General features: G+C 40.3%; 2 protein-coding genes and 1 long non-coding RNA gene across 5 annotated transcripts in view; 1 reads left to right on the top strand and 2 right to left on the bottom strand.

Annotated features, from left to right (window-relative positions):
- The window catches only part of LOC120730035 (neuronal cell adhesion molecule-like), a 93,214-nt gene extending 76,793 nt beyond the window's left edge, over nucleotides 1-16,421 (bottom strand). Inside the window, exon 1 of the mRNA XM_040026111.1 lies at nucleotides 16,410-16,421. The gene's annotated coding sequence lies outside the window, so the exon portion shown is untranslated. The remainder of the gene's footprint in view (nucleotides 1-16,409) is intronic.
- LOC120730043 lies at nucleotides 137-10,817 on the top strand. Its single transcript, XR_005695038.1, has 4 exons — nucleotides 137-148; nucleotides 4,439-4,444; nucleotides 6,169-6,171; nucleotides 10,712-10,817. It is a non-coding gene; the product is annotated as an uncharacterized LOC120730043 (long non-coding RNA).
- LOC120730040 (calcium-independent phospholipase A2-gamma-like) lies at nucleotides 4,187-27,949 on the bottom strand. 3 transcript variants are annotated; one of them, XM_040026132.1, is made up of 10 exons: nucleotides 27,714-27,949; nucleotides 25,992-27,292; nucleotides 25,214-25,363; nucleotides 23,537-23,688; nucleotides 23,248-23,342; nucleotides 22,193-22,364; nucleotides 21,822-21,879; nucleotides 21,275-21,469; nucleotides 8,090-8,285; nucleotides 4,187-6,385 (listed from the first exon to the last, which is right to left on the bottom strand). In XM_040026132.1, exons 2-10 carry the CDS (start codon nucleotides 27,213-27,215, stop codon nucleotides 6,108-6,110), a joined length of 2,520 nt encoding a protein of 839 aa, XP_039882066.1. In that variant the 5' UTR covers nucleotides 27,216-27,292; nucleotides 27,714-27,949; the 3' UTR covers nucleotides 4,187-6,107. The 3 variants fall into 3 exon arrangements, with proteins under 3 accessions (XP_039882066.1, XP_039882067.1, XP_039882068.1); XM_040026133.1 differs by having other exon boundaries at nucleotides 27,815-27,949; XM_040026134.1 differs by having other exon boundaries at nucleotides 27,810-27,901.
- Nucleotides 27,950-27,958: the final 9 nt, after the last annotated feature.

The raw sequence follows: 27,958 nt of genomic DNA, 5'->3' as shown, positions 1-27,958 counted from the left end.
CTAACACTGTTCCTCTGCTCGGTGTATTGGCTGTGCATCACTCTATCAGTTGCTTTTTTTTCCCTTTCAAAACATTGCTATCGTGTTTTTGCAATTGAGCGGCTTAAATCTTATCTTAACATCATTCGTCAGCTCCAAAACTAATTAAGTACTAATGAGCTGGGTTTATTAGCTGCAGATAAATGTGAGGTGTAATTGAGCAGCAGCCACTTGGAGGATAAACTGTTGTTACATGAAAGCAAAGATGAGAGAAGGCAGTATCTGTCAAAATCTCCTCAGGATCCATTTCGGGTATAGACCAAAGAAACATATTCATGTTTACAGTCTGGAGGTTTGGCCAAAGGTGCAAAAGAAATCAAATTACTGATGTAATTACAGCTGCGGGACAAGTTCATGAGTCAGAGCTGTTTACATCAGGGGAGGATGCATTTCCTCTCTGTCTGCTGTGTAATTACATTACATGACTTCTCTATATTGAGAGGGAGCAGCCTTTAAAGCCTGTCTAACCATGTTAATACACAGGGGGCAAAAACCTGATGGGAATTCACAAATACAACATAGGGACAACCTGTGGATGTTAGTCTTCATGTGACTTCATGGCCATTCAATATGGTGTTCTGGATTTCCCATTAGAAAGCTACCTTTGCTCATTTATCACTATGCTCCTTGTAAAATTAGTAAAATAAGTTGCTGCTGAAATAAAAGAAAATAATTCTCTTTGTTGTGGTGACTCATTTCAGCCACAGGAATGGGTTTTTTAACTATCTTAAAGGCTAAAGAGGAGTTAAAATGGTTTTTAAAAAATCCCTAATAATAATAACAATCATAAAATTAAACATAAACTTAAAATTCTTATTCTGGGGGTTTAATCCTTATTTATGTTTTACTGTGCCTACGTGCAGCTCTGCTCATCCTTTTTTATCCTTTTTCCTGTTTAAGGCCACCTTCTTTACTTCCCCTCTCACTGATATCACACAAAGAGCCAAGAGTACAAAAAACCCTGAGTTTCAGAAACTGAATTTTGAGCAGCCTAAGCTTCTTTTTTTTTTTACAGAAATGACTTGTGCATACACTGATCTTATTATCTGAAACTTATTATCTGAAGCATCCACCACTTTAACAGTATACAGTTATGGTCAGTAGTTTTCATACACTCATGGGAATCATGGCATGAATGTCACGGTAAAAGGCTTTTAATGATTTCTTTAAACTGTTTAAATTGTTATTTTTTCCAGGATAGGATACCACATCTTTAATTACATATTTAATGACCTTTAAAAAGAAGAATTGGGTGCACAAATTTGAATTTATTCTCGATATTCCCTAATCCACACAGGGTCAAAGGTAAACACACACACACACACACACACACCGATATTTGGTTAAATGTCCCTTAGCAGGTTGCACCTTGACAGAAGACTTTTGGTTGCCATCAATAAGCTTCTGGCATAATTCTGGTTGCATACTTGAGCACTCTTCTGGGCAGAATTGGCTGAGTGTATTTAAAGTGTTTGGTTTTCTGATAAAGATCTGGCTTTTAAGCACATCTACATAATGTCAACAGGGCTGAGGTCAGACTGTTGGGAAGGCAATCCCAGCAGCTTAATGCTAGCCTGCTTTATCCGTTTCCAAACCAGTTCGGAATGTGGGTTTGGTATCATTGTGCTACTGGAACACCCAGTTGGGTTCAAGTTTCAACCATGTAGCTGATTCGAGGTGAAGTGATCTTGTCAAGTTAAGACAATGTAGAACCTTCAGCAACACTTATTAATAAGTCCGTATATATACGTCTGGCCTGTGTGGAATACACTCAAATTGTTCTCCCAATTCCCAAAGCTTGTGATGAGTGTATGTAAACGTCTGAGCATAACGGTATATGGCAGACAATAGTAAAAGCATAAGTAGTCAATTTTTACCAGATTCAGTACTTTAATAAAAACAACTAGAGTATAAAAGGCATGCTTAGCTTTAAGGATGGGTTGCTGTATGAGCTCTATACCAGACTTGATGTGAAAAGACCTGCCTTGTGAATTTACACCCCCCAAAAAATACCCCAAAACAAAAACGAATCTACTGCTTTTGCCTTTCAGGAATTTAGATGCACTCTAAACTTCTAGAATGGGATTTACTTGTATGAGTCTTCTTGTTTACATACTAGACGTAACACAAAATCCTTGCTTTCGGTAGAATCTGCATAAGGCGAAAGTAAACAAAACATCAGCAGCTGGTATAGGTGGAATAAGCAGCAAAAGGCTGTTTTTGTACACAGGAAAGAACTCGTGCCTTTTCCTCAGACTCAGATACTGCAGAATAGCTCGCTCCCAACACTACAAGCAAAAGGCTGAAATTACTTTAACTATTTAATCCAGGAAGCCAGAGATGATTTATTTACATAGTGATTTTCATGATTGTCTCATTTCTACTTGCAGTGAAAGATGTTTATGAAACTGTTTTTATGCTGTATTCATTCAGCGCCACCATATTGCTTTTATTTGCTCTGCCCTTCTGTTAAATTCTAGATAAAACAACATATTTGAATGACCTATAAGGTGTACCATTTCAGACTACCAGCGACGCTGTTTGTTGTGTCCTCTACTGTCTTTGGCCATGGATATGTTTTCATGCGTGTAAGCAGTTGGTGGAGAGCTGTGTCAGAGCACTGTGTTTATGCTGCAGGGAAATGCCATCCATCACTGGCCAGAGCTTTTACCCAGGTGCCTGAGCACAGCCTTGTACAGTCATCTCGTCTCACCTTCTTCTCTGTTATGACAGGCAGCTCAGGGAAAGGCCTTCAAATTATATTCCCATGGAAAATACACCCCTATTTTTTAAAAAACAACAACATATATTTGAGAGAAAAAAGCGCACACTCACACTGACCACACGTATATCTCTCCTCGCACTGCTGCTCAGAAGTTTGGGGTCACATAGAAATGTCCTCATTCTTGAAAAGAAAGTGTGTTTGTTTTACCATGAAAGAACATTAAATTGCATTGAATTAAATGGTTAGTTCACAAAGCCAAGATGTTTTTCCTAATTCAAGTTTATCATGCTAAAATACTAGTGGATCATTAAAAAAAATAAATCCAGTTATACTGGAACAACTGCAAACTCTTGGCTGAGCTTCTGGAGCATCAGTATTTCTAAGTTATGACTGTAATCTTGAAATGCCAAAACACAAAAAGACTTTGCGTTTGAAAGCCATCACAATATTCCTGTTAAGTATTCTTGGGGAAATGAAGGCTAATCCATGCAGGAAATTGACATCAAACTGAAGATTTCATACAATGATGTGTGCTCTTTACTGAGCTGTGCCAATTGGCTAGAACAGAATGACACGAATAGAAAAAGAATGGGGAGGCCTCGGTGCACAACTGGGCAAAAATAGACAAGGAACGGGAACCTCAGACGATGCTGGTCCTTTAGGCAGGATTGGAAAGAAAAAGCCATATCAGCGACCGGCCACTGAGAGAAGTGATTAAGGCCGGCCAGCGAGTCCAGATACTGGGAAGAAAGTGTTACTTACACACACAGATCTAAGTTAGAGGCATTTGGGCCAAACAAAACACCATCTGTGAGATGCAGAACAAAGGAAAAGATGCTTTAGGGTTACTTGAGTTCATCTTTCAAGCATGGTGGAGGAAATGCAACAATTTGGCTGCAGTAATGTGTGAAATCTGTGCGGGATAAAAGGGATCTGAAACAAGGGAACAGCTTGTGGGAGGCACTTACATGATCGAGGGTTTAAATGTCTCCAGATCTCCTCACCAAACTCACAGCTAGGATGGGAGTGCAGAATTGTGTTAGAACAATTCTTTAAGTTACATGTAAAGCAATAAACTACTCCTATATTAAAATATATATCCTGTTCACGTGTTTCCATGGAAAATGTGAAATTTTCTGTTTGTGACCTGAAATCTTTGAGAGATACTGTATTATGTGCCCAAGTAACAATTTTTCAAATCAGAATGAGCTAATCAAGCCAAGCACCCTGGACAGTGAGCCAAGAAAGTGGGGGGTGAATATCACTTCAGATCTCTGCAGTCGTAATTACGCAGTCGTGAGTACTTGATATCCTCTTCCCTCCACCTCCTCACTTCCTGGGATGAAGTAAAGAGAAACTGCGGCTTTCCTCCAATCACAATAATCTAATCTTCATACAATTAGGAGGCAGAATGCAGCGCAGTTCAGTAGTGGGTTTTAATTACACTCTCAAACATTCTTTACACAGAACCAACAAGAGATGAGTGGAATTATATTAATCTGGGTTATATCTGTGTTGGCTGCAGGCCCTCTGGGAGTAACCGACACAATGTCGTATCAGTAATACGGTACGTGACCAGGTTAGGCGCCGAAATGGACGCCTGCAATGCATTTATGTGCAGCAAAAGTAGCAGCGTACAAAAATCATTTTACATCCCAGCCAATCAATAAGCAGCCATCTGTTTTAATCCAGCCCATCAGATAAACCCTGTGTGATTTCAACAAACGGTACAGTGCAGTAGAGTCGGGACTAAAACACAGCACTTCAAGGTGGAAAGGGTGAAAGCGGCTTTTGAGAACAGGCATCAAAGGGAAAGAGGGCACACTAAAGACAGAGGAGAAAATGTGAGTAGCCTGCAGGGATTCCAGAAAACTGAACAATAAAAGCACACAATGATAAAAGCGCTTGAAACAACTGAACTAAAAATACTCTGCGGTTTAAATAACACATAAAAATTCACGCTTTGTGACAGTGAGGCTCTAGCTGGATCCTTATCACGATTTACATACACGTGACAAAAAAAACAACATAAAAAACCCTTGACCCCTAGGGCCTCTCTGTTAGGCTGTGTTGGTTTTTTTGCAGGTTAAACATACTGCAGAGACTTTGAGATGATGAAGATGGCTGTGCGGATGCAAGTTATCTATGATAAGAATGAAAAACTGTAGAAAATATTCCTTAACAGCCAGAGGACATTTTGGAGTCTTAAACAGCACTTCATCAACAAAATACCAACTGAGTGACGTGTACAATTAATCCCAAAGCCCACTGAAGCTGCTGTGGTAGCCTAGCACCTTACTAACACACTGAGGTGTTTTCCTCATAGACATCTTTATTTTTTATCATCATATGTAAATTGTACTGACATACTTTATAGCTCTGCTCTTCATGTGGGCCCCTTGTGTATCAGTGTTACTCTTATCAAAATACAATTACACAGTTTAGCAGTAGCTGTATTTGTTGTGCAAATTTTAGTTAATTTCAGACTTTTTTTCTTAACAATGCAGTTTTACAGGTTATACATTTACTCAACAACACATGAAGTCCATATATATATATATATATTCTTTTTATGTGAGAATATAAATACTGGTTTGTGAGGATGTACTGGTTTTCAGTATTTTAAACAAAAGTAAATGATCAGTAAATATCCACATGGTGGGAAGATCATTGTTAATGCCACCATTACTAGCTTATCTGCGAAATAAAGTCTTTGTGTTCTATGTTTGAAAGGAACATCAAAGGAGATAAAGTTATCAGAATGTTAAGTTAGAACATCGACACCACTTTTACCAATATTTATCAAGTCCCAGCAGCTAGTTAGCTAACGTTAGCTTTAAGTCTTAAATTGAGAACAGGTAGTTTTTTTTCCCAGGCAGATTCTGGATTTTATTACCTTTTGAAGAATCCAGACAAATTTCAGTCTTTAGTTCAGTCTTTAACCTAAGCCAATTGTCGGCTGGAGATAACTGAGCATCTGCAACACAAAATCGGGATTCATTTTGGCAAAGAAGTCATTTAAATGTTAAACTAATGCCATCAGCTGTTGTAGAATCTCTACTCAGGGAGCTTCTAAATTGACAAGCCATTTAAAAGATCTTTAAATGCTATGCTAAGTCAAGTGTTATACATCGGATAAATCTTCATTGCCACAGATGTTGGCACATTTAAACTAAAATCACATCACAGTGTCAAGTGAGAGTGAGGAGGTGGCATTTGTATACATTATCTACTTGTGCACATACATAATGTTCTTCAGAGCTACAGGGCAATAAAAATGACACTTGGACCTCGGTAAGTTTCCAGGTTCGTGTGGACCAGAAAAACGTGGCTCGAGTGGAATCTAAAACTTGGACGAGTAAAAGGGCAGACCATTATACATATCAACCCTGAGCCTGGCCCAGTCAGTCATCTTCTGGGTGGAGCTTTTCTCTCGGGTCAGGAAACGAGCTGCCTTCTTCAGCTTGTCCTCATTCCTCTCTAGGTAACGCAAGCCCTCAGCCTGCAGCGCGTTGAGCTTCTCTTGGCGGTTCTCGTCTAAGGAGAACTCTTCGCTCATGTAGGGGTTGAAGCGAAAGTAAGTGTTTGGAGGAAGGAAGGCGTCGAGCATGGCGTGAACCTCTGGAGGGGGAAGGAGAAGTAAGAGTGAGGTCATATAAGAGAGAATAAAAAAAAATTAAAACACAATTCACTTCATACTGCCTTACTAGGGGCTAGCAAAGTCAAACCTTATCTATCAGCGCTGTTATAGGATTACAAGTGTCACTGAGTAAGCGCTCAGGGCTAGAGTGTGAGGTAACACCAAGTGAAAATGTCTAGCCTGTCTATCACGGCTGTTTTCATCTGCCTTGCATGAGCAGTTTAAAATCAACATCCTACAAATGCAAACAAACAGGCAGCGGGTAACAAAACAGGCCTGAAGCACCCAAAAATGTTTCTGTCTGAGTTCCCACAGTATTAAAACCAACCGTCTCCAAGACTCTGCAAAACTCTACAAGGAGTAACTTATCTGGAGGTGATCTGGAGTTTTTATAGAGCAAATCAGTGTTAGACTATTGTGTGCTGAAAAGTTATACACAGAGACAAGAACAGCTTACTCACAAGAGATAATGCATGTGGTTAAATCAGAGATGAACCTTGTTTTCATTACTTTAATAAATCACTCGTTATTCAAAATTTTATACTGTCAATCATAAACAGTTTGGTCTTGTGCAGTGAGCTGGATGCCAACTGCTAAAACGTGTTCTACTATTTTCCCTCTGCAGAAAGGATTAGTTGTTAGATAGTGATATCATCACCTTCCTAGTGAAAGTCCCTTTTACCTTTCACCTACCAAATATGGAAATCCAAACACAAAACAATAACACAAAGACTCCAGAATTGCTGCAGACCTTTCAGACTCGTTTCTGTGTCTTGTAAGACATCCATGTATTCACCGAACAAACTGAAACATGCAACCTGTTTGCTTAAACACAGGATACTGTGTTTAAGCAAACAGTTTGCACGTATATTGGATGTACAAGGTCTTTATAAAAGGAACAGCTGTTTCAAGAACGAGTGGCCCAAGGTCATTTTTCCAAAACACGTCTGAAGATATATAAAAAGTAATATTCTCCATCTTTGTCACTGAAACCCTATTAGATCTGCTTTATCTGTCCCCAACAACAAACACAGCTAAGCTTGATACACCAAAGACAAACTAGGAGGCTTGCGAGCACTAAAGCTTTTGAAAAAGAGGAAATCTGTGATAAACACTCTTTCTAATCTGCTGTTTCTAAATAACAAAAGCCCGCAAGAGAGCTAGGAAAGGGATTAATCCCAAAATACAGGACGAACAAGTGCAGAGAAGCATCTAGGTCACACACACACTGCACCACAGCAGCAACAGGGAGGGGAACAAGCCAAATTTAGGCACAGCAGAAGTGCCCATGTCTAGAGGTGATAAGGAGACAAAGAGGTTGCCGCTACAAAGAGCCACAGTGGGATTTATCTAGAACAAAGTCGACTTGCGGTGCAGTGTTTTCTAAAAAGATACCATCAAACATCCTAAATCTCCCCCTTAGAAAAGAAACAGAAACAGGGAATGATCACTGCTAATGTACATTTATTTAATCTTCTTGTGTAGAGGAAATACTATAAACAGTTTTTTGTACTGCAGCCATCTTTACACTATGACTTAATCCTGTCACGGCAAGTTTCAGGCTTTCATCACTCCTTGGTTGACACAGGTGTGCGTTAGAATTTAGTTGTACATTTAGCAGCTGTCAAAGCTGTGAAACACTGGCGACCACAATAGGTCTCCATCATTTTGCGGTGCATCCTTACCTTCAGTGTCTGTAGCACTGCTGATGACGTTGGTGAGTTTTGTTTTGAGGCTTGTATATGCAGCGTTGCTTTTGCCAGTAGATTCAAAGCGACCCGTACCGAGCGAGACCACACACTCCAGAGGCGTGTCAGGCCACAAGCACTGGCACTCATGTATAGCAAGTGCTGTGGGGTTGTTAATCAGTAGACCTCCATCCTGTGAAAAAACAACAACAAAAAACCCAAAAGTGCTGTTAGGCAACCTGTTTACAGGCTAGGTTTGGTGTTTCATGCCAAGACCAAAGTCAGTGAAACCAAATAATTGGGGTTTGAAACCTTTCATGGATTTTAACAGTCAATAGACAAAATTTCAGAAGAACATCTGATAAAGTGAAGAGGAAAAATAAAATACATAAATAAATCAATGTGCAGCTTTAGTGCTGCTTGTAAGTCTATTAAACAAAGAGTCCCAGCATTTCCCCTTCCCTCACAGTTTCAGTCAGACTTGCTTTGATATCAAACAACTGCCCATGAGTGCTTTCGCTTTGGATCCATATTGTACCCAAGGCAGTGGGGGAGTAACTGGAGAGGCTGCAGAATTGTTGAATAGGCATGAGGCTGAGGGGCCGCAGGGCTGGCACCAGGATCAAACACACAAGGGCCTGTTCTCATTAAGGAAGCAGAGCTTGGGGGGGTTGGGAGCCGCAGGGCCCCAAATGTCTAGGGACACAGTAGAGCGAATGGTGCTTGTTTACATGGCCGTGTGTACACATGTTTGATCGAGAGCACATGCTCAGTGCATACAATAATGTGTGCATTTCTGATAGCGTGTGGCATATGTACACACACACACACAGCAATGGGGGAAAAACACATCGCGTGTATAAATTTGAGAGTGCGATATGGAAAACTGTTCCATTAATCCAACATAAAATTGCAAAGCTCTGGCTATTGTAGCTGGACTGGAGGAAAAGCTCCCGTTACAACTGAAAAACTTAATGTACAAGTTCTCTACGAAAACCTGGAGTGCTAAAGAGAATTGATTTGGCATTAGATAGCAGTAAAACAAGTTTAAGGGTTTACTGACACACTTGCAGCTCAGCTATGATTTATTTAGACACAGAGTTCTCTGCGTCAAGTGCACTGTCAGCAGCTCGCTTGCACTGATAAAAGCTGTGCTGACACAGATCAAGCAAGTCTGTGTGTCATCAGTTCATACTATAATGAGAAATGCAAATAAATACAATTTAAAAGACACATTTTCCATTAAAAAAACAAAGAAAGAAAGAAAGGCACACAAAACCTCCCAAAACATTTTAATGATATTTGAGTAGAAACAAAGGTTATGATTGATCTGTTCAGTTTGGACAAAGAGCCAGCTGCCTTTGTATTAATCATAAAGGCATTCATTGACCACAGATATCATGAGTTACAGGCTATAGCTGGTGTTGTAATAATGAATCAACTGGATAAATAACTTCTGGTTTTATTGTTGTAAAATAAAAAGTGAAAAAAAATCTTCATTGGAAGGTCAAATCACAGAGTAAGGTGGTGGATAAAGACAGCTGCAGACATGAGCAGTCATTCCTATTACACTAATTTCAACTACTGCACACTGCCTGGAGGACGCAAAGACAGTAGTTTCTACTGTGTTCTACTGTCCCGTGGATGAGTGCACGGATTCCCAAAAAATGTTCAGGCATTTGTTCATCCACACGGAGCTTAGCTGGGCTCAAGCAGACCCGTGCATACTCACAGATGGGGAAACTAACACTTTGCTGAACTCGCATTACATTTCATTCCTATCACAGTATTGATATAATTATGATTCTGTTATGATTATTACAGTAGTTTATATATTGCACGCCAATTTTTAATGATGGCATTGATATCAAGAAAAGAAATCAAGAAAAAAAAATTCCCTATAGTGTAACTGCAAAAAGCACAAATTGTGTATTTAATCACCATATTATGGTCTCAATTTTTCTGTGTGTTATTTCCATTATTCAACTTGTCTCTTTGCTTAATTGTTGCCGCTCTCCTCGGCAAGTTTCTTCAGTTTCACCAGACTTCAGTTCACTTTATCTTCATTGAAGCAACACCACGAGTAGGCGTGAAGTACTGACTCTGGTAAATCAATCTGGGGAAGGAATTTATTTAGACTACCTACATGATTCAATAAAACATCTTCATTTAACACTAGTGTGTTAAACCCATTCCAGGAGGAAGCTTTACACAATGCTGCTAACATTTTATTCTACCTGTTTGTATAGTTCACTTTTTCAGGCATTCTCTCATAAACAATGCAGGGGGCTAATACCACACCAATAAGCAGATCAAGAGAAAACTGACTAATTTCATGAGATATGAATGGATTTATATATCACTAAAATTATTATGTACACGCTTCATCTCCTTACTTTTCTGTGATAGTCAACTAAACTTTTTCAGGTTTTGAATACCTGCTTGGACATTGCATACATTCTGAAGACATCACCACAGACGTATTTATCAAGGACGAATGAAATAATTGAGAAAATGTGACACATGTTCAGTCAAAGAGCGATTAGAGGTCAATAACGTCTGTACAAAAGAATGGCAGGATAACCTTTGCAATAGTTCTCTATGGTTTTATGCACAGAGTAAGTAAACCAGCTGACGTATAACAGGTTAGTATTGGTTAATAGGTTAACTGGTTAAGTCACAGCCCAAGTGAATACTGGACTAGACCATTAACGATAAAAATCGGGGAAGGGGATTTTTTTCCCTTTATTTAAACACAAATTGATTTATACGTTATTATGACCCTGATGAAGGCCACGAGCCAAAACACGTTGGTCAGTTAATAAAGTTGTTCCTCTTTACCTTCCTGCATCCTCTCCATGCACCTTGGAAGTAGGTGAAGTTGTGCCAGAATTTTTTGTTGCTATTTATGCACAGAGTGACAGACATAAAGATAGAAAGACACTGCAAAGCATTAAACTACTGCAGTGGTTAAAATTTAACTAACATGAAAAACTACAAAGACACGTGTGTCTAATAATCTGTTATGATAATGTGTAATCAATCATTACTACGATGATCTAAAAGTTAGTTGCTGAGATAATAATTAGAGCCAGAGCCTCAGAGAGCACCATTTAACTGGCTGAGATGGAAGTCATACAAAGAAGGCTTCACTCTGTGACAGAGCATAGAAGAACTGCTGAGGTGGCCGTTTGTCCAAAGCACATCATTATGCACCAGTAGGTTGTCTGGCAGACCGAGAAATGAATCACATAAAAAAAAAAGAAAAAAAGAAAAAGAGGAAAATGCCTGGATTGGATGTGCCCGTAATAGAGACTTAGGGGAACTTGCTGCACTGGGCACCAGTCAAACCCAGCTGGTAACAAAACAACTAAGCAGTTTTCTTATCACTCACCCCAGTGTGAGAGGCTCCATTTTCTGAACTCTGCGGCAATGATGGCAACAGTCCGGGTCCAGTTATAGCTTCTTTGTGCTTAATAGCTGGGGGCAAGTTTCAGAGGCGCAGTGGTCGCGCTTGCACACAGTGCCAGGGCATATAACTTTAAAAGCAGACTGTGCAATGGTTGTCTGAGCGAGGGACTTAATGCTTTAGCTTGTCTACATCTCAGTGCACCTGCTGGACGAGCCCAGAGCGGGTAAAAATGGTCAAGGCAATTATGAAAAATATGTTTTTGATAGAAAGACCTATTGCACCACTGAAAGACTGCTAGGCTTTCTTTCTGTATTCTCTCTCTTTTTTAAAAAAAAATGTCATTTGTATAGTCATCTTTTTTACGCAGGTGTCCAAACAGGCTGGTAGTACCCCGACTTTCCAACAGGAGCACTATTTAACATTATTACTGCAAAAACAACTTTTTAACCATTTAAAAATAAGTGAAACTGTGAAAAGAATGTTAAGAAGAAACAGACATGACTATATTAAAGACTATAATGTAGTGTGTTGCAGAAAAATCTAATGAAGTTGGCATGCTTACGAGCTACTGCCTGGTTGCATTCTAATGTAATTTTCTCAAGACATCATACATATTGTCCATCTGTCCAACACCAGAGGAGCAGACTTGCCCAGAGATCATGTTGCCTTTTTATATGCTCTACTATTTTGACCTCTTGTCCTACAGTCAAGGGCAGGAAGTCGATAAATTGAATGGCAAAAGCTAGAACCAGAAGATGAGCGAGTCAGCTAGAGTTTGATTTTAGCCTTGCAAAGCTTCCTGTACTTATGCTTCCTGGAATGCTAGGCCAGGTGAGTTTGCAAGTTGAGACTGCATAACTTCTGCAGCCAATCATCACAAGGTTTAGTTGTCGGATTATTTGAATACGACAGTACTGTAAGGCAATGGCAGACACAAACAATAGTAATAATTTTACACAAAAATTTTTTTAAAAAGTGTTGCTAAAAGAAAAAAGTAGCAATACTTGGAATTTGTTGCATGCTATTTCAGGACAGCAGCAACTCCTGATAGACTAAGATACTCTACACACTGTTTTTATCAAAGTCCAACCGATAGAGGACTTTTTATACTAATAACGAGATCTGGCAATTTAAAAATTCAATACTCCAATGTACTGGACAACATTTTTTTTTTTTTTTTTCACGAATGTCCCTAACAACTGTTACACGTATTATTTATTCACTCGTTCACGCTCTGCCCGAGTCTGCTCAGATTAGATGACTGTTGTGTTTGCGGCTTTCCAAACCAACAGTAAAATCGCAGAGAACCCTCTGGTGGACAAACTATGCAACATCAACACTTATAACATGGTTGAAAGGTGAAAAGTCTTTTTTTTTTCTTTAACTTTTTCCATTTTCATTCATTGGCCAATACAAATACCAATACTTTACCTTTTTACACTGGCCAGTACTACATTTTCACACAAAGATTCTTGAGGCCAGAGCACATCTGGATGATGAATTAAGCTGAAACTATGATCCACTTGGGACAAACTGCAAATAAGGTTGCATGCAAAATGGCCCCACTCAAGCTGTCTGTCAAACACGCAGCATGACGCGAGGCAAAGGTCACTTCCATTTACGAGGATTTAGAGCTGTAATGCTGCTTATACTCGAAATGACTCAATGTCACTGTAAACAGGAATGCCATGTGTCTACAGACTAATGTCCTCAGAGAGTACACCCCTGTCAGTAGCAATCATCTGACCGACATTTAACCCCCTTTGAGGTTAAATTCTCTATCAGATAAAGAGGAATGCCAACTCTGAATTCTGGCTTTCATAGAAGCTTAATGATTTCCTGTGACAGTGTTTGAGTCTTTCTTCCGGTGTTATGCGTTAGTTACTACTCTGAGGATCAAAGCTCGTTTAGCCTCGCCTTTTCCCTTCAGGGTCTAATGGCTAATTCACAAATGTGCTCATCACTTCTATCAGTCTGTATGCAAATATACCAAGTTTTCACCTAATTGGGGCTCCCACACCCAAGGGGACATTTTTTCAAAAAACCGAATGGCTTTAAAAAGATGTTGTTCTTACAGTATATTCTGGAATAAAAATTTCTCTCAGTTAAATGAATAATATTGAGATTTGCATGATTTATTTACACTGCTGCTTAAAAAAAAATGTCTCCACTGTCATTAACTTTTGGGAGCTTATCTTCATTGTGTCAGTTTAAGCTGCATTATAGGGGGAAGAGCTGATTTGAATAGCAAAGAGGTGCTATCGTGAGATCACTAAAAGTCATTTCACGCCCCAATGTATGTCAGCTCCCATTAGCAGGGACAGCAAACTTCATCCTATTCATCCAGCCTGTGCGCCTCTGCATCCCTCTCCCTCTCTAACCCGTGGGTAAACCTTCAATACTCATTTGTGCAAGGGTTCATTATGAACGACCACAACACAGAAAAGGAGGGAGCGTCAGCTTAAATCTAAATGAGGTGAACCTTTTGAAATAGAGCCTGGTGTAGCATTCAAATCTCAGCTCCGGGGAGAAGCTTTAGTCATTACACTTTCTTCTTTTGCTCCTCTGACAGGGATGGACTGAGGAGCACTAAGCTCTGTAGTAATTTGTTATGACGCCCCGCCAATGAGGCTCCCTTCTCACAAATGATTAATTAGGGAAGAATTACATAAGTCATGGACATCCGATTACGTCTGTCACAATACCAGAATGTTTTCCAGAGATGGTCGTTCACTTGATAAGCAGATAATTAGGCTGCCAGGGGAAAAAAAACAACTATGAATCTTCCAAATCAATTCATACCATTTGCACACAAAATGAAGCCATCCCAGTCACTGCCTGTGCAATCAGAGAAATAAATCTGCTCATTGACCAAAATGAATTCCCCAAATGGTTTCCAATACACATAAAAAGCATCATTGTGATCTGCAAGGATGGAACTGAAACGGTGTGAGCACCAGTCCTAAATGGTGGCCAGGTCAAGTCAAAGGGCTTCATGCCATATTAAGTAATTCCATGGACTAGCTCTTCACTTGACCTTATAGCTTTATGGGCCCCTCAGGTCACCGTGACGTTCAAATCATCTTCCCAGGCTATAAACAGAAGAAGGACTCATCTGTAAGGGTGCCAGCTTTGCCCCCAGGCAGCCAAAACAATTGAGATATACTGCAGACAGTTACCTTTTCCCACACGTTTTGTGAATACATGACCACACATGAACACCCAATATTGAAACAATGAATCATCCCTGTCGACTGCAGCCGCTGAGATTAAACTGTGACAATTCATGAAGTGATATAAATGCCTTCAGAAGCTCTCCTCTATATTTACTCAGCCTAAAGTCACTCTAGGCCTTATGCACATATTTGACAGATTCATATTAAAAAGCATGATTTCAAAACTCATCCCCTGGACAATTTAGACTAGATTCCCCTGCTGCTTTGCTAAGAGGATGATGGAAGACACACCTCCGTGACAATATATTGCAATGCGAGGTTTAAAGCCCTGAATTCTTTCCAGGGTCTGCAGTAAAGAAGTCATCTGAATGTGATGCGCAATTGTGAAAAGGCGAGGGAGGTCAGAGACGAGGAAGATTTGCTGAAGCTTCCACACAGCAGTCAGTCAACATAATAAGTGGACCAGCATAATCCTCTAACAAGTGTGCCAGCTCAATCGAGTGTTTGTGCATGTGAGAAAAAGTGTGTTCTACAGAACAGAAGAAAAAAAAAAAAAAAAAAGGCGATTTGAGCAAACAGAGGTGGTGTGACAATCAGAGGTGGGTGCTAACAAGTTACTCAAGTGCACATAGCTCAGAAAGTGTAACTTTCAACTAAAATGCACTTGTTAGAGGAGTTTTAAAGAAGCATAGGTTTCACTCTCACTTGAGTCATTTTTTGCAGAACTATCACTCCTACAACTCTATTATGCTTGACTATGTTACTAATTTTACTATTTATCTCCTGCCCTTCTATTAATGATGACAGAACAAAATAACAGCCAAATTATTCACAACATTGTATAATATTGCATTTAATTCCATTTAATTATAATTATAGCACTTTTGAATTTATCCAACACCACTGGCAGGTCTGATTAACAGATAACTGCAGTGCAGTAAGTGAATGAGTGAGCGCTGCTCTGAAGTCAGTGCATGTGAGAAGTGAAGGAACAAATATGCTGTTTGCAGAGATTAATAAAATTAACAATGAAATATCACCTTATTATGTCTCATTGAGCCTCAATGAGACAGTAGAAAATAATATCGCCAATCAAAAATGTCAGATTTACTTTCTTATTTGGCTACGAAAGGTTTTCTCATTGTGCCTCACACTGCTGCACTCATTGCCATTATTTAGTGTCTGTTTTATGAGTTGCCGTACTTGAATCAAGTGAACTGTGTGGCTCGCATCAGTCTGTGTTATGCTGAAACCTATTCACACCCTTTTTTGCTATTACAATAACAAACTGATTCATTTAGTTTAAAGCTTTATTTTCATATTGTATTTTATTACAGTAGCCGAGATGCAACGTTAGATAATTTTAGCTTTTTTATTGTTGTAATTTTATTACGCTGTCTGAAACAGGTCTCTTTTGTAAACAAGACATTGATTCTCAATGGGATTACCTGCATGAATAAAGGCTATATCAAAAAATAAATAAAAACTAAAGACAATTTGCATCTTTTGAAACGATTACTTTTGCTTAAGTATGTGTTTTCATAAGGCAGCTCTACTTAGGTACATTCTTGGAGCCACTCAAGCCACCCCTGTTAAAAATGGGAGATGGGACTTATCCTCAAAGGACAAAGATCCTGAGTCCGTCTCAGAAGAGGAAGCTGTCTGCAGCATGGCTAAAATGTGAGCTCCATCCTCTAACAGTCTGCAGGCCAAGTTCCCAGGGCTTAACATGGGAAGAGCAAGCAGGGATGAGAAAGAGTTTAAAAGCTCTGATTCACACCCTGAATCTACAACATCTCCTCTCTGCTTCATATGAGTTAGTGCCATATACAAATATATCATTTATGACCAATAATTCCATCTCCAGAGGCCTTTAAGAGGGGAAAAAAGAAAAGAAAAAAATGAATTAAAATGTTAGGATCTCTTCAGTTACACCTTAGAATGCCATTTAATTATGAAAGCCCCTCTGCCTTTCACGTCATTCATAGTCACAGATGCCACATTTAATGCCTTCCTGTACTAATTTATGTCTACTCCCTCGTTCATTAGTGACAAATACGTATGGGAGAGCTGATGTGACCTATTCATTTGTGGCTGAGTGAAGCCTTTCGGCTGAGCATGGTGCCACGTTGGGGCTCCAAGGGGTCGCACTGGGGGTGGTGGTCCACTAGTCCAATGTCTCCCATCAAATGCTGGCAGGGGTGGGCACAAAACAAGCTCCCATTCCTTCCCATCGCCTCAGGAGACACCATGGCAACTAGGCCAAAAAAAAAACAAAAAATGGGTCCTCCTCACCATTCCTGGCATGCCCTGGCATCCACTGTGAAATGTCTGAAGTCTTTTACTTCTGTGTTCTTTAGAGTCGAGATAACTGAGCGAGCTTTAATGTGGAACATGCGCCTCCTCTCTCGCTTCATCTCATCTATCCTCCACCCCACCTCTTTTTCCCTTGTTCCCCCCTCACTAAAGGATGCTCTCCACGGCTATGGTAGCGAGTGTGAGGCTTTGATAATGCCATGGCTCTGCTTCAAAGGTCTCGCTCCAAGTTACAATTTTCCCAGTGTTAGTAGAAAGAATCTATAGAATCTAGGTGCTTCTCCATCAGGTTTCCATTCCAGCCTGCAGACTCACAGAATCATCAACAAACACTCATCTGTCTTCGAAAGCTGCTTGAGAAGTCCAACCTTCGTTCAGCACATGCCGTTACAACTCTTGCGTTCGCTGTCACAAAAGGTTGATTGTCTGAGGGCTTGAATTAAGTGGGAAAGTCTGTGGGCGTCGGTGGAAAAGAGTGAGATGACTCTCTCTCAAGGGAATCCTGACATCATACACACAGCATGTTATGTTCACAACTGGTCTCAAGCAGGCACCAAATAAGTCATCAGACTGGGTGGCATTTTGAAGATGGTAAAACATTCACATGGAAATTAGAGTGCTTAACAGAAACCGTATATGAACAGGAGCTTGTTACAGGTCCTGCTCTTGGATTTTACTGTGTAATCATAATTAGAAACTCATTAAAATTACATCTGAACTATCATCACTCAGGTTTCCATTAGCTTGAGCAAAGTAGTCTTTGCTTCAGTAAAGAAAACTGACAAATAGATGAGGATAGAATTACTAGCTCTCTATAAAAATGTCATTTTTTTTTAAAAAGTATTTCTAATGTGCTGTTAAACATCTGCTGATCCTCTTCTGCTTATCCTTCTCAGGATTGGAGCCCATCCCAGCTCCCATAAGGCAAAAGGCGGGGTACAGCCTGGACAGACTGCTGTTAAGCGCTTTGAGAACTTTTCCAAACATCCTGGTTTTATTTTGGATGCTTCTATTATTTTTATTTTGCACACACAAAATTTTTTGATTTGACAAAAATCCAAAATTTCAGGGTCAAATTCTTAGCCTCCCAGATGCTAATAGTTAATTCTGTACCCTTCTTGCTGGATAATACCCTGCAGTTATGTACTAGTTTTCAACAAGTTTCACCTGAGTGACCCAGCCCATTCTTCTTTGGCGAACCTCTCAAGCTACTCCAGATTTGTTGATCTTCTGGCATGAACCTCAGGTTTTCAGTTCACCCCACAGATTTTCATTAACATTCAAGTCAGGGCTTTGTGCAGGGCAGTCAGAAATGTTCTCTTTTGTTTCTGGAGGTAGATCTTCACCAGTAGCGGCACATATTTTGTGTCATTGTGTTAAGAGACAAAGCGATGAACTGGACCGCGTTTTGCTGCTTACTGCTGGAGATTTCCCTTTCAAAATCTTCACATATCCTGCTTTCTTCTTGATTCATTCATTGAGCAGATTCCTGGTTCCAGATGCCCTGAAACATCTCCACAACATAATAGTCCCACTACTGTGCGGACGCCGTTGTTTTGATCGTACCCCTCTCCTTTCTTTCTCCAGATATAACCAGTCTACATAATCTTTCTCCAGGTTGTTCTTGGCATACTTCAGTTTGACTTAAAGGTGTCTCTCAGATGTAGAGTTTTGTTTTTGAAGCCCATTCAGGATTCTAGTGGCTGTCATCTTCGAGACTACAACACCTGTCTCGGTCAAGTCTTTCACTAGTGTGTTGGCAGTTGTTCTGGGGTCTTTAGACACATCTATCACTGTTTTTCTTGACAGAGTCTTTGAAATCTTTCACTTCCTACCTCTGCTGGGCTTGTTCTGTACTGTGTAGCTCTCTTTTGAATTTCTTCATGATACTTCACACTCTAGTTGACATTTGGAAACACTGTGACTATAACTTCTCCTGTTTTTCAGGGGGCTAATAATATTGACCCTGGTAATTGAGTTTTTTTCTGATATTGTGTGCAAACAGATATCATTTATTTTTTCTATAGAAACTAGTATGGTGGGAAATGCAATGTTGAAAATCCCTTGCTAATAATTTTGTCCTTATCTGTGAGTCTAACTTCATATGATGCCTATATCAAAATCAACATAATCCGAATTTACCAAAAAGATACCATGAAGCCTTTGATACACTAGGATTAAATTAAATTGACTGATTTGGGCAAGTTATTTTATCCTCTTACATCTCAATAGATCTTAAAATTTGAAATGAAAAATCAAAACACGGAATTCGGGTGAGTTAAATCTCAGCTTTAAACAGCATGAACTCAGTGTCTCAGGAACCACAAATAAGGTGTGCTTTAAAATATACACGTTTGGTAGCCAGACATATCCTGGTGTTACATACAAATGTAAGTCATCTTCAGGATAGTAAATACAAGTAAAAACACTCCCAAAACTGCAAGAGCTGTGCAAACGCTCCGTATGCACATGAATTCTCAGTCAAGGCCTTTGAATATTCTGCAGAGATTTATTAGGTTAAAATTAACCCTAGTTCTTGTTACCAAGAGCTCTTTCTAATTTTACTCAGTTCTTCAGTTGGAATTTTCTCTTGACAGACTTGAAATAAAAATAAAACAGCTGTAACTGATTTCATGTCAGATGTGTTAAATATATTAAACTACTGATGGCGTCTCATCATCTCAAAGTACGAGGCCTCCTGCTGGCCGCCAACTAAGTGATTTTGCAAAAGCAGCTCCATAATTAGATTGTCTGTATTTTCTTTCCAATGAAGCAGATGTAGCAGTCACACAGTTTTGTGTGATGAGGGAAGCTCTGGATTGGGATAATTTATGCATCAGAGGGAGACCTGCTAGACGACATGCTGGGGAAATCTCCCACTACAGGTGGGTTTTCATCATCCAGTCTCTTTCATTCTCTCCCCCTGCACTTCATTCACCTGCACACCTAACACAGCTTCCAATTAGGAGTGCCGGAGCTCGCCCGTGTGGGATATTGTCTTTGATGTAAACACACTCTCATTCACGTGTGATGGATCTACACTAAGTTCATCAGAGTCTGTTCATCTGTGTTTTTAATGTAAATTTAAGGAGATTCCCACACTTGTATGTGGCAAATCAAACACAGGCTACGTCAACTGAATACTTAGACTGTAGTGGAACATTATTCCCCACCTTTTCCCACCTGTGTTTTTGCCTTTTTAAAATAAGCAGCATGACTACTCTAAATAAAATAAAACAAGACATTTACCCAGTTTCTGGTGTGACTTTCCTCATAAGGTTTCTTATATCGTCTGTGCTTTCTGCCATTCCATTTGCTTAACAGAGCAACCTCTGTTTTCCATTACAGAGGCTTAATAATTTTGCTGATTTATTGATCAGCAAAATGGCAAAATGGACTGGCGGTTTGTTATGTTGCTGATGGCTAATGCGAACCTGTTTAGTGGAGATGGATTTAAGTGCGTCTCACGACGACTCTACCCCTCATTCTTCTGTCAAAATGTAGCTGACTGGAAATAAATACTAACAGAAAGGAAATAGAGTTCCTCCCTCTCACTTGCTCTGCAGAGAAATTTTCTCATTAGAATTCTCAAAATCCTTCGAAACTCTCCAGCATTGACACTGACTGTGCGGGGCATGTTAATCTAGAAGACCAAGACTAAAAGCTTTAATACTGCAGCAGCGGACTGCAGTTGAAAAAAAGAATTTGCATGAACACTAAATATCAGCGCAATTCTCAGCTGGCCAGCAAAGGCCTTTCGATATGGCACGCTGTGACAACAATGACTTCTGGCTGAGTGCATGAAGTACGTGTAACACTCTGACTGTCAAAATGTTGCTGAACAGAAGTAATTATAGGATGTGGACTAGAAAAACTTTACTGGAAAAATCTCTGTTTTCCCTAAAATGACTATAAACCCTGAACTATTGGTCAAATTATACAAACTGTATTCATGTTGAACCAACAGTACAGTTTATATGCCAAATCTGAGGCTATTCGTCTACTAAAACTAAGCTAAATATGAAAGAACATTTAAAATAAAATAAAATAAATAAAAATAAAAACAAAAATACTGGCGGCCACCAGTGGCCCTCAGCCTCCAAGTAGATACAGCAAAGGTATAAATTATAAAATCCTATGTTGCCTCATTCTCGCATTCATATAAAACCAGCTAAATTAAAAACTGACATAAATAAAAATGTCAGTTTGGCGAAATTTGTCAGTACAGCCAGTATCAGGAGGATTTCTCCCTTCGTAACAGCTGTGAATGGGACTGACCTGGTGGAGATCATTCCCCAAAGGGAACTCCTGGAAATACCCGGGGGCTGCTGATGTGGCGCGGATGGCCTGCCAAAGCTGATGCTGGCAGCCCCCAAGGTAGTGTGAGCACATCCCAGGCAGCAGGTTGTAGTTCCTAAAAACATATGCCTTCAGAGGAGTGCCCCGATTCACAATGGTGCTCACAGCTGCCACCTGTGGGTGAGGGCATCAACATACAGGGTGACTTCCTTTTTCAGTGTCAGGTTGTAGTTGAACAAAAGCAGACAAGAAATGCAGGCACAATATCTAGGTCGACATTCTGACAGATCAATTTTATGTCATCACTGAGCTCTGAGCCTCAGAGGAGACATGCTGACATCTGAAAAGCATATACTCTTCTTTAGGCCCACTTTCTTATGGCTTTAGAGCCTATTTTTATCTGTCAAGCAGAACAGTAATGCGAGGGAAATGGAGAAAGAAGGTTTCTGAGTAATATACAAGTAAACAAGGTGAGGCAAAAAACACGCTGGGGGAATAATGAGTCAGACCATCTCATAAAGCTCACCTTGGGGCAGTCAGGGTTTCTTGAAGTCTCCACCATGAGGTGAGAGCCCATTTTCTCTCTGTGGAGGTTCACAAAGGTGATGTTATTTTCTAGTGTAGAGGGTTTAGAGTAGCATAATGACTAAAGGTAAATGAGTTCCCTTCAAAGGAATGCTGACTATGATTAATCATACAGTAATCTTTATTCTGTAATATAGCTTTCAGACTTTTTCAACAAGCAGCTTTTTTTGTTGTTTTTTTTTTAGGCATTTCTGTATTTTAATTGCTCCCATGGCTGTCGAAGATCCATTGTTGTTGCAAGGCACCGCAATAAAGGAGAAAGACAAGGTGCTCATCTAGACACTGATCATGAACTATAACAGCAAAACTCACTTGAGGATGTTCTCCCACGCTTCACTGTCATAGAAAGCGTGGTTCCAGCCCATCTTCATGGTGCCGACAAATACATTCTGCTTGAAAATATCTGAGCCCAGCTTTCGGTACAGATCATCACACTCTTTCAGAGGGATCTGGAACATGCCTAGCATGAACCCGAGCACAGCACCTGAGTTAAAACAACCAGAAACATTCAAATGAGCGTGACTGAGATGTACTGTTAATTGAACTGCTGTAAACAGGAGGTAGAGGAGGTTCAGACAATCCTTTGAGAAAGCATCGAGGAACAGCTTGTTCTCGTCCTCAAAGATGATGTTCATACAGTAATGAACCAGGTTTACTGGAAGGAAACTTACTGAAGGATCATCTGTTATAACCAGATGCTTTGGAGATCAGTTTACAGGATGTGAATAGGAATAACATGGTTAGAAGACTGATCAAGTATTGCCAACAGGATTAGGGAGTCACAATGGCACAATGTGGGCACAAGTGCCAGATGTGGCCCCAATAGGTTTCTAAATGTGTGAGAACACCATTTGATTTAGGAGGCGTGTTGTCACATTTGACAACTCTCACTAAATCTGAAAATGGAGTATAACCAGCTGGTGGAGATTAAAACATATAACTGAGAGAATGCTGGACAAACAGAAACTTCTAACAGTGATTAAAGCCCAATGTGCTTTGCAAATAAACAGCAGGCTTTTAATCTATTTTTAATCAGCTTGAGGTTGGTCCACAGCTCCCCCTTGTGGTGATTTAACATCAAGGAAGCGCCTAATGTACTTGACAGTAAAATACTTGTAAATTTTATGAATTCATTTTATGAATTTAAAATCAACTGTAATGAAAGCAAAATTTATTGTGCAATTGTACAATATTAGTTCTCACCCAGACTGAGAGGAAAGGGGCTGCTGGTGAAATTGAGGTCAAAATTCAGAGCAGAGCAACAAATAGGTCAGTGCTGCCTGTACTCTGCTAAGTGTTGCACTTTGTTCAGATAATCCATATACATGCCTCTGACTATACAGAAGTAGGGCAGGAGGACAGCGTACCTGTGCTGACACCACAGATATAATCAAACAGTTTGTAAGTGGGTTTCCCAGTCAGGGCTTCTAGCTTCTGTAACGTCTGAAGGGCAACAATTCCCCTGAAAGTAGAAAGCCAGACAAATACATGGATACATGCATGAGACGTTAGTAACCAACTCGTCATCAAGAGCACAAGATTTAAAGACTAATAGAAGAAGTGTACAACCTTTGACACTATAAACTTGATATCATCAACTCATATCTTAAAGTAAAGATGAGTGTGGGGGGCAGGGGAGTGGAGCCGAGCGTGTACCTTAAACCTCCTCCATCTATGGACAAGATCCTTATTCCTCTGCCTTTGACAGGTTTATGATAGCCCACCAGAGCGAGTGCTTCTCTAACGGCTGCTCTCAGACCCGGATCGTTAGCCTGTTCCAGACGGAGGAGGCAAGGGATAACTTTCTCCTGACAAATACAAACATAGCATGACAGTCAGCACCGGAAACAGAAAATGCTGTCAATCCACCATGAAGTGGTGTGGAGTAGAAAATAGGAATGTAGAGGTGAACCGTCTCTCTGTTACGAGACGTAGCTGCGCTCTCAAAACCAAAACTTCAACATCATAACGGGTGAACAAATATGAAAACAAGCAAAGTTCAGGCATGCATGAATAAACAGTCTTCTTTTTGATTGTGCATTATATTCTCCTTGTTTTGATAATGCATCATGATTACTTCCTGTTAGATTTACTCTTTCCTTGTATTTCTCACCATGCATCCCCATCTAATTCTGCTGCCTGATATCAGTCAGCACATAGTTACATAAACCAGGGCACAAACTATCGACGCTTACTGAATCAGAGGTCATCCCCACTGTTTCCATGAAAAAGGCTGAAACCAGTTTCACTCGTTCACCGGTCATTATTTATTCAGACTGAATTTAGCGAAAAATACACAGTGCAATCAATTTGCAATGAGAAATTAATGTTGACCTTCGTTGTCATGGTTAAAATGGATGGGGGTCGATACTGGTGTGACCACTGCACATCTGTAAAACCTTGATCATAAATAAAACATGACAGCTAAAGGTACTGCAAACAGACTGAGCAATGTGACCGAAATAAATGCCGAAGATGTCTGAAGAGATTCTTTTTTTCCCCCCTCACAGCATGAGTGCATGAAAACTTAAATATCATTACATTTATTAATGATTTATTAAGTGAGGCTCTCAACAATATGAGAAACCAAAAACTGGATTTACAGAGAAAAACAACCTTGGTTTAAAAATACTCTAGATTAGTATTTGTGGTATCACTGATGTGACATAAATCTATGTAACAGTGTGCAGTCTGCATTTGGAGCTGTGTGTAACCTGCTGAGCGCAGCTCACAGACTGACATTTTGCAAGCATCGGAGAATTCTCAAATACAATCAGAAAGCATAACGTATATGATTCTCATGCTAATGCTGCAGAAGCTCAGCAACTGACCACACAGCATATGCAGACCGTACATACATAACGTGGAAATTAACATGTAAATAAAAAGAAACATGCTGCTGAAAACTGTTTTGACAACTCCGTCAGCTCTCTATAAAAAAAACATCACCCACGTGTGGATGTTAATCTGCTGGAAAATGAACAAGAAAAACCATCTTTACTGTGTAACGCAATTGGCTGCTTTTGCTGCGTGTACGCCGCACACACCCACACAGTGTTTCTGTGTTTTCAGCTCTTTATTTACAGTTTTGCCTTTTCAGGCTGTTGTTGCTGGCTGGTTCGCACAGTTGCTGCGACAATTGCGCGCCCGCAACTGTCTGCTTTCAGTTCCCTCATCCTCTCGGATCCTGGCGTGCCGCCCAAATAGGGGAGGCATGATCTCCAGCTGTGTTGGTCAGTCTCCCCTGGCACTGCCCCATAAACCCACTGCACCACCCCTCCCCTGCAGCTGAGCCACAGACCACACCTCGCCACATACTGCTACATTTCTCACCTTCACTGCAACGCCACGAGTCTCTGGAAACTCCAAGAGGTGGTAACTTAAGTCCTCCACCCTGTTGATATAAACCTTTACATCTGATGCCCTGTGGAGAGCCTGAACCAGTGCCCGGGTTCGATTGTCCACACTCACTCTTGCAATAATCTGTGACATAAAAGCAAAAATAAATAAATAAAAAATACAGTACATTAATTCCTCACTAGGCAGGTATGATGGTTGCTGTGAATATTATGTATGTGCTTGATATATTATTTAATATGTTATAATAATATCTAAGACCATGTATGTTATGCACATTTAAGTCAATCCAGCATTGCCACAAACTAGATGTCAGACTTGCTTAGATCTCCACAACATAAAGGCCCCCTAAAGCCTATAAAGCGCCCTCTCTCTGTGGCCCTGTAACTTCACAAGGGGGTTATTTTTGAATGTAGCTTCCCAGAACTCCCAGAACAGCAAGTCAACATCCTTCCAATAGACATATAGAATAACAAGTGCGCTGGTCTGAGTTTTAATTGTGGACACTCTGTTGTATTACACTACACTATACTGGATCATTTTAATATGCATATAATGTTTCACTCAAACACAGACAAAAAGCGTAACCCACAAAATCTGGGACTATTGAAAAAAAGTTTATATTGAGTAGAATGAAAGCAGAAAGTCCTATAGCATGCCCGTAGGATTCTCAAGGAACAGGTTATTAAAAATATATGGCTTACTACAAAAGGAAAAATTTATGAAAGAAATACTGCTGTGCTGTAAGCCCTACCTTTTCCCTTTGGTGCAGAAGTTTCTTGGCTTTCTCCTCCGCAGCCTTCTGCTCGTTACTAACCTCAGCCTGTTTCACTGACACGTCCTCTGATTTCTTTTCCTCCAGTACAGCGCTCGTGGACTCTCCTGTTCTGAACTTAGGAACAAGAGGTGCTATGTAGCTCCCAACAAATGCCTGCACAGTTGGAGCTGAATAAGACAGGTACTGTCCTAAACCCCTCTTTGGGGGAGCAGGGTCTTTCTTATCAGACACCGGCATGAGGTCTGAGGTTTGTTGATCCCGAGAGGAAGTGGAAGAGCTTTCAAGATGCTCTTCTTTCTTGTCCTGAGTGTTTATGCTGCTGCCAAAGTATGAGTTGACGTGATTTGCTACATAGGTGTAAGTCTCACCCAGGTTCACTGAAAAGGTGCTCGGATGGAAGAGGTCTGTGGATTGTTTGGGCATTGTGCTCTTGCTCTCCAAATCATTCAGCGAAGGCTGGAGCTCCTCTTGCCTCCTGGAACGAGTAGCTTTGACGCCAGGAGCAATACGTCTCAGTTTTTTCTCCCTCGGTTCCGTTACAGTTGGGACTATAGCAGTGACAGTCTCTTGGGTAGAAGTCTGAGCATGAGTGGAGGTAATGGAACTTGTATCACATGTGGCAGAAGTGGAAAGGGACAGATTGGCGGAAGATCTCTGAACAACAGGTTTCTGAGCAGTTGATGCTAGAGAGAGAGCAGCATTAGAAGGATTGTAAGTGGATGTGACTGTATTCTCATCAGGTTTGGGCCTTGTCTCAACACTGGCTTCAGCATTTTTATCAGCCTTTAAAGCATTAGGTTTGAGTCTGGAGATCTTTGACATCAGCTCTGTATGTGTCCCACTCACAGCTTTGGAAACTGTGTCCAGCGTGTTCCTGACACGAGACATATGTCGGCTCAGGCCAGCAGACCACTTTGAAGCTGAAGTGTTCAAATACAGGGTGCTGGTGTGGAGGCCAAGCCGATGTCTAACTTGGTTACCTTTAAAGAACCCCACCTTGCGACCCTTGGCCCTCAGGTGGTGAATGTGCCTCCAGCTGAGATAGCATTCCTTATGGAAAACGGGCTGCTGTGCATGACTCTTACAGTGAAACGCACCACACAAAGGCAATGATGCTGCTGGTTTGTGAGCATGGGACTGCCATATAAGCAATGCTCTACTTATTTTCACCCAGGTATTTGAAGCCCATCTGTGATTCATATTCTTTCAGTCCACAAGGGTTTAACCCATTCGAAGAAATATCAAGAGTACACCCGTGCTTTCCCCCATTCATTAACCTGGTAATGGAAAAAAAAAGTTTACATCACCACTACATACACCCAATAAGGAAAACACTGTATAGAATTAATAACCACAGAGCGTAATGCTATATCAAATCTATCATTGTATCACACACTGTTTATAGTAAATTGTTGACTTAAATTTGCAAGTCAATAAAGCCCTTTGGAATGAATCGATTTAAAAATATATATATATATTTTTTTAACAATTGCATAACAGAAAAAAATACCAAAAGAGTTCTTGTTAATCTGGTGTTTGAGTATCGCTCAACTTTTAACAAGCACACTATTTCATTAACTGTCACAGGTGAGAGGACAACAGGTTTACTGTTAACTATGTCAACATCAGCAACTAGCTAACAGAGTACCGCTAAACGCTAGCTTTTATACAGGCCGCACACAAAACAACAAGGCATACCAGTCCTTTGTTTTGCTCTTTCACGAGAGACCAGATTCACTTAATCCTTCTATTAAACGGCCATCCTTGATTAACCATAACACAAAAGCATAACACCTTACGGGAGTGTAATAGGTTGCTCGACCCGATGCCTAATTTCCAGAGTGATGTGACATCAACAGTCGAAAGAAAAACAATGGTCACATGATCCTCCATCTTCACTGCGATTGGCCAGTTGTCCTTTGGTCCTCTAAATAGTTTCTGTT

This window comes from Simochromis diagramma, unplaced genomic scaffold (assembly GCF_900408965.1).
Source record: "Simochromis diagramma unplaced genomic scaffold, fSimDia1.1 OVJJ01000293.1, whole genome shotgun sequence".
In the NCBI taxonomy this organism is placed as follows: Eukaryota; Metazoa; Chordata; class Actinopteri; order Cichliformes; family Cichlidae; genus Simochromis; species Simochromis diagramma.
Note: the sequence above shows the minus strand (reverse complement) of the source record. Positions and strands in the feature narration are given on the sequence as shown.

What these genes read in the sequence shown, in the direction of transcription:
- LOC120730040 (XM_040026132.1), bottom strand. Translation starts at nt 27,215, where the DNA reads ATGAATCACAGATGGGCTTCAAATACCTGGGTGAAAATAAGTAGAGCA. An exon ending in TTCTGCACCAAAGGGAAAAG is followed by an intron (nt 25,364 to 25,991) that starts GTAGGGCTTACA and finishes TTTATGTCACAG; the next exon opens with ATTATTGCAAGAGTGAGTGT. An exon ending in CTCGTGGCGTTGCAGTGAAG is followed by an intron (nt 23,689 to 25,213) that starts GTGAGAAATGTA and finishes TGTATTTGTCAG; the next exon opens with GAGAAAGTTATCCCTTGCCT.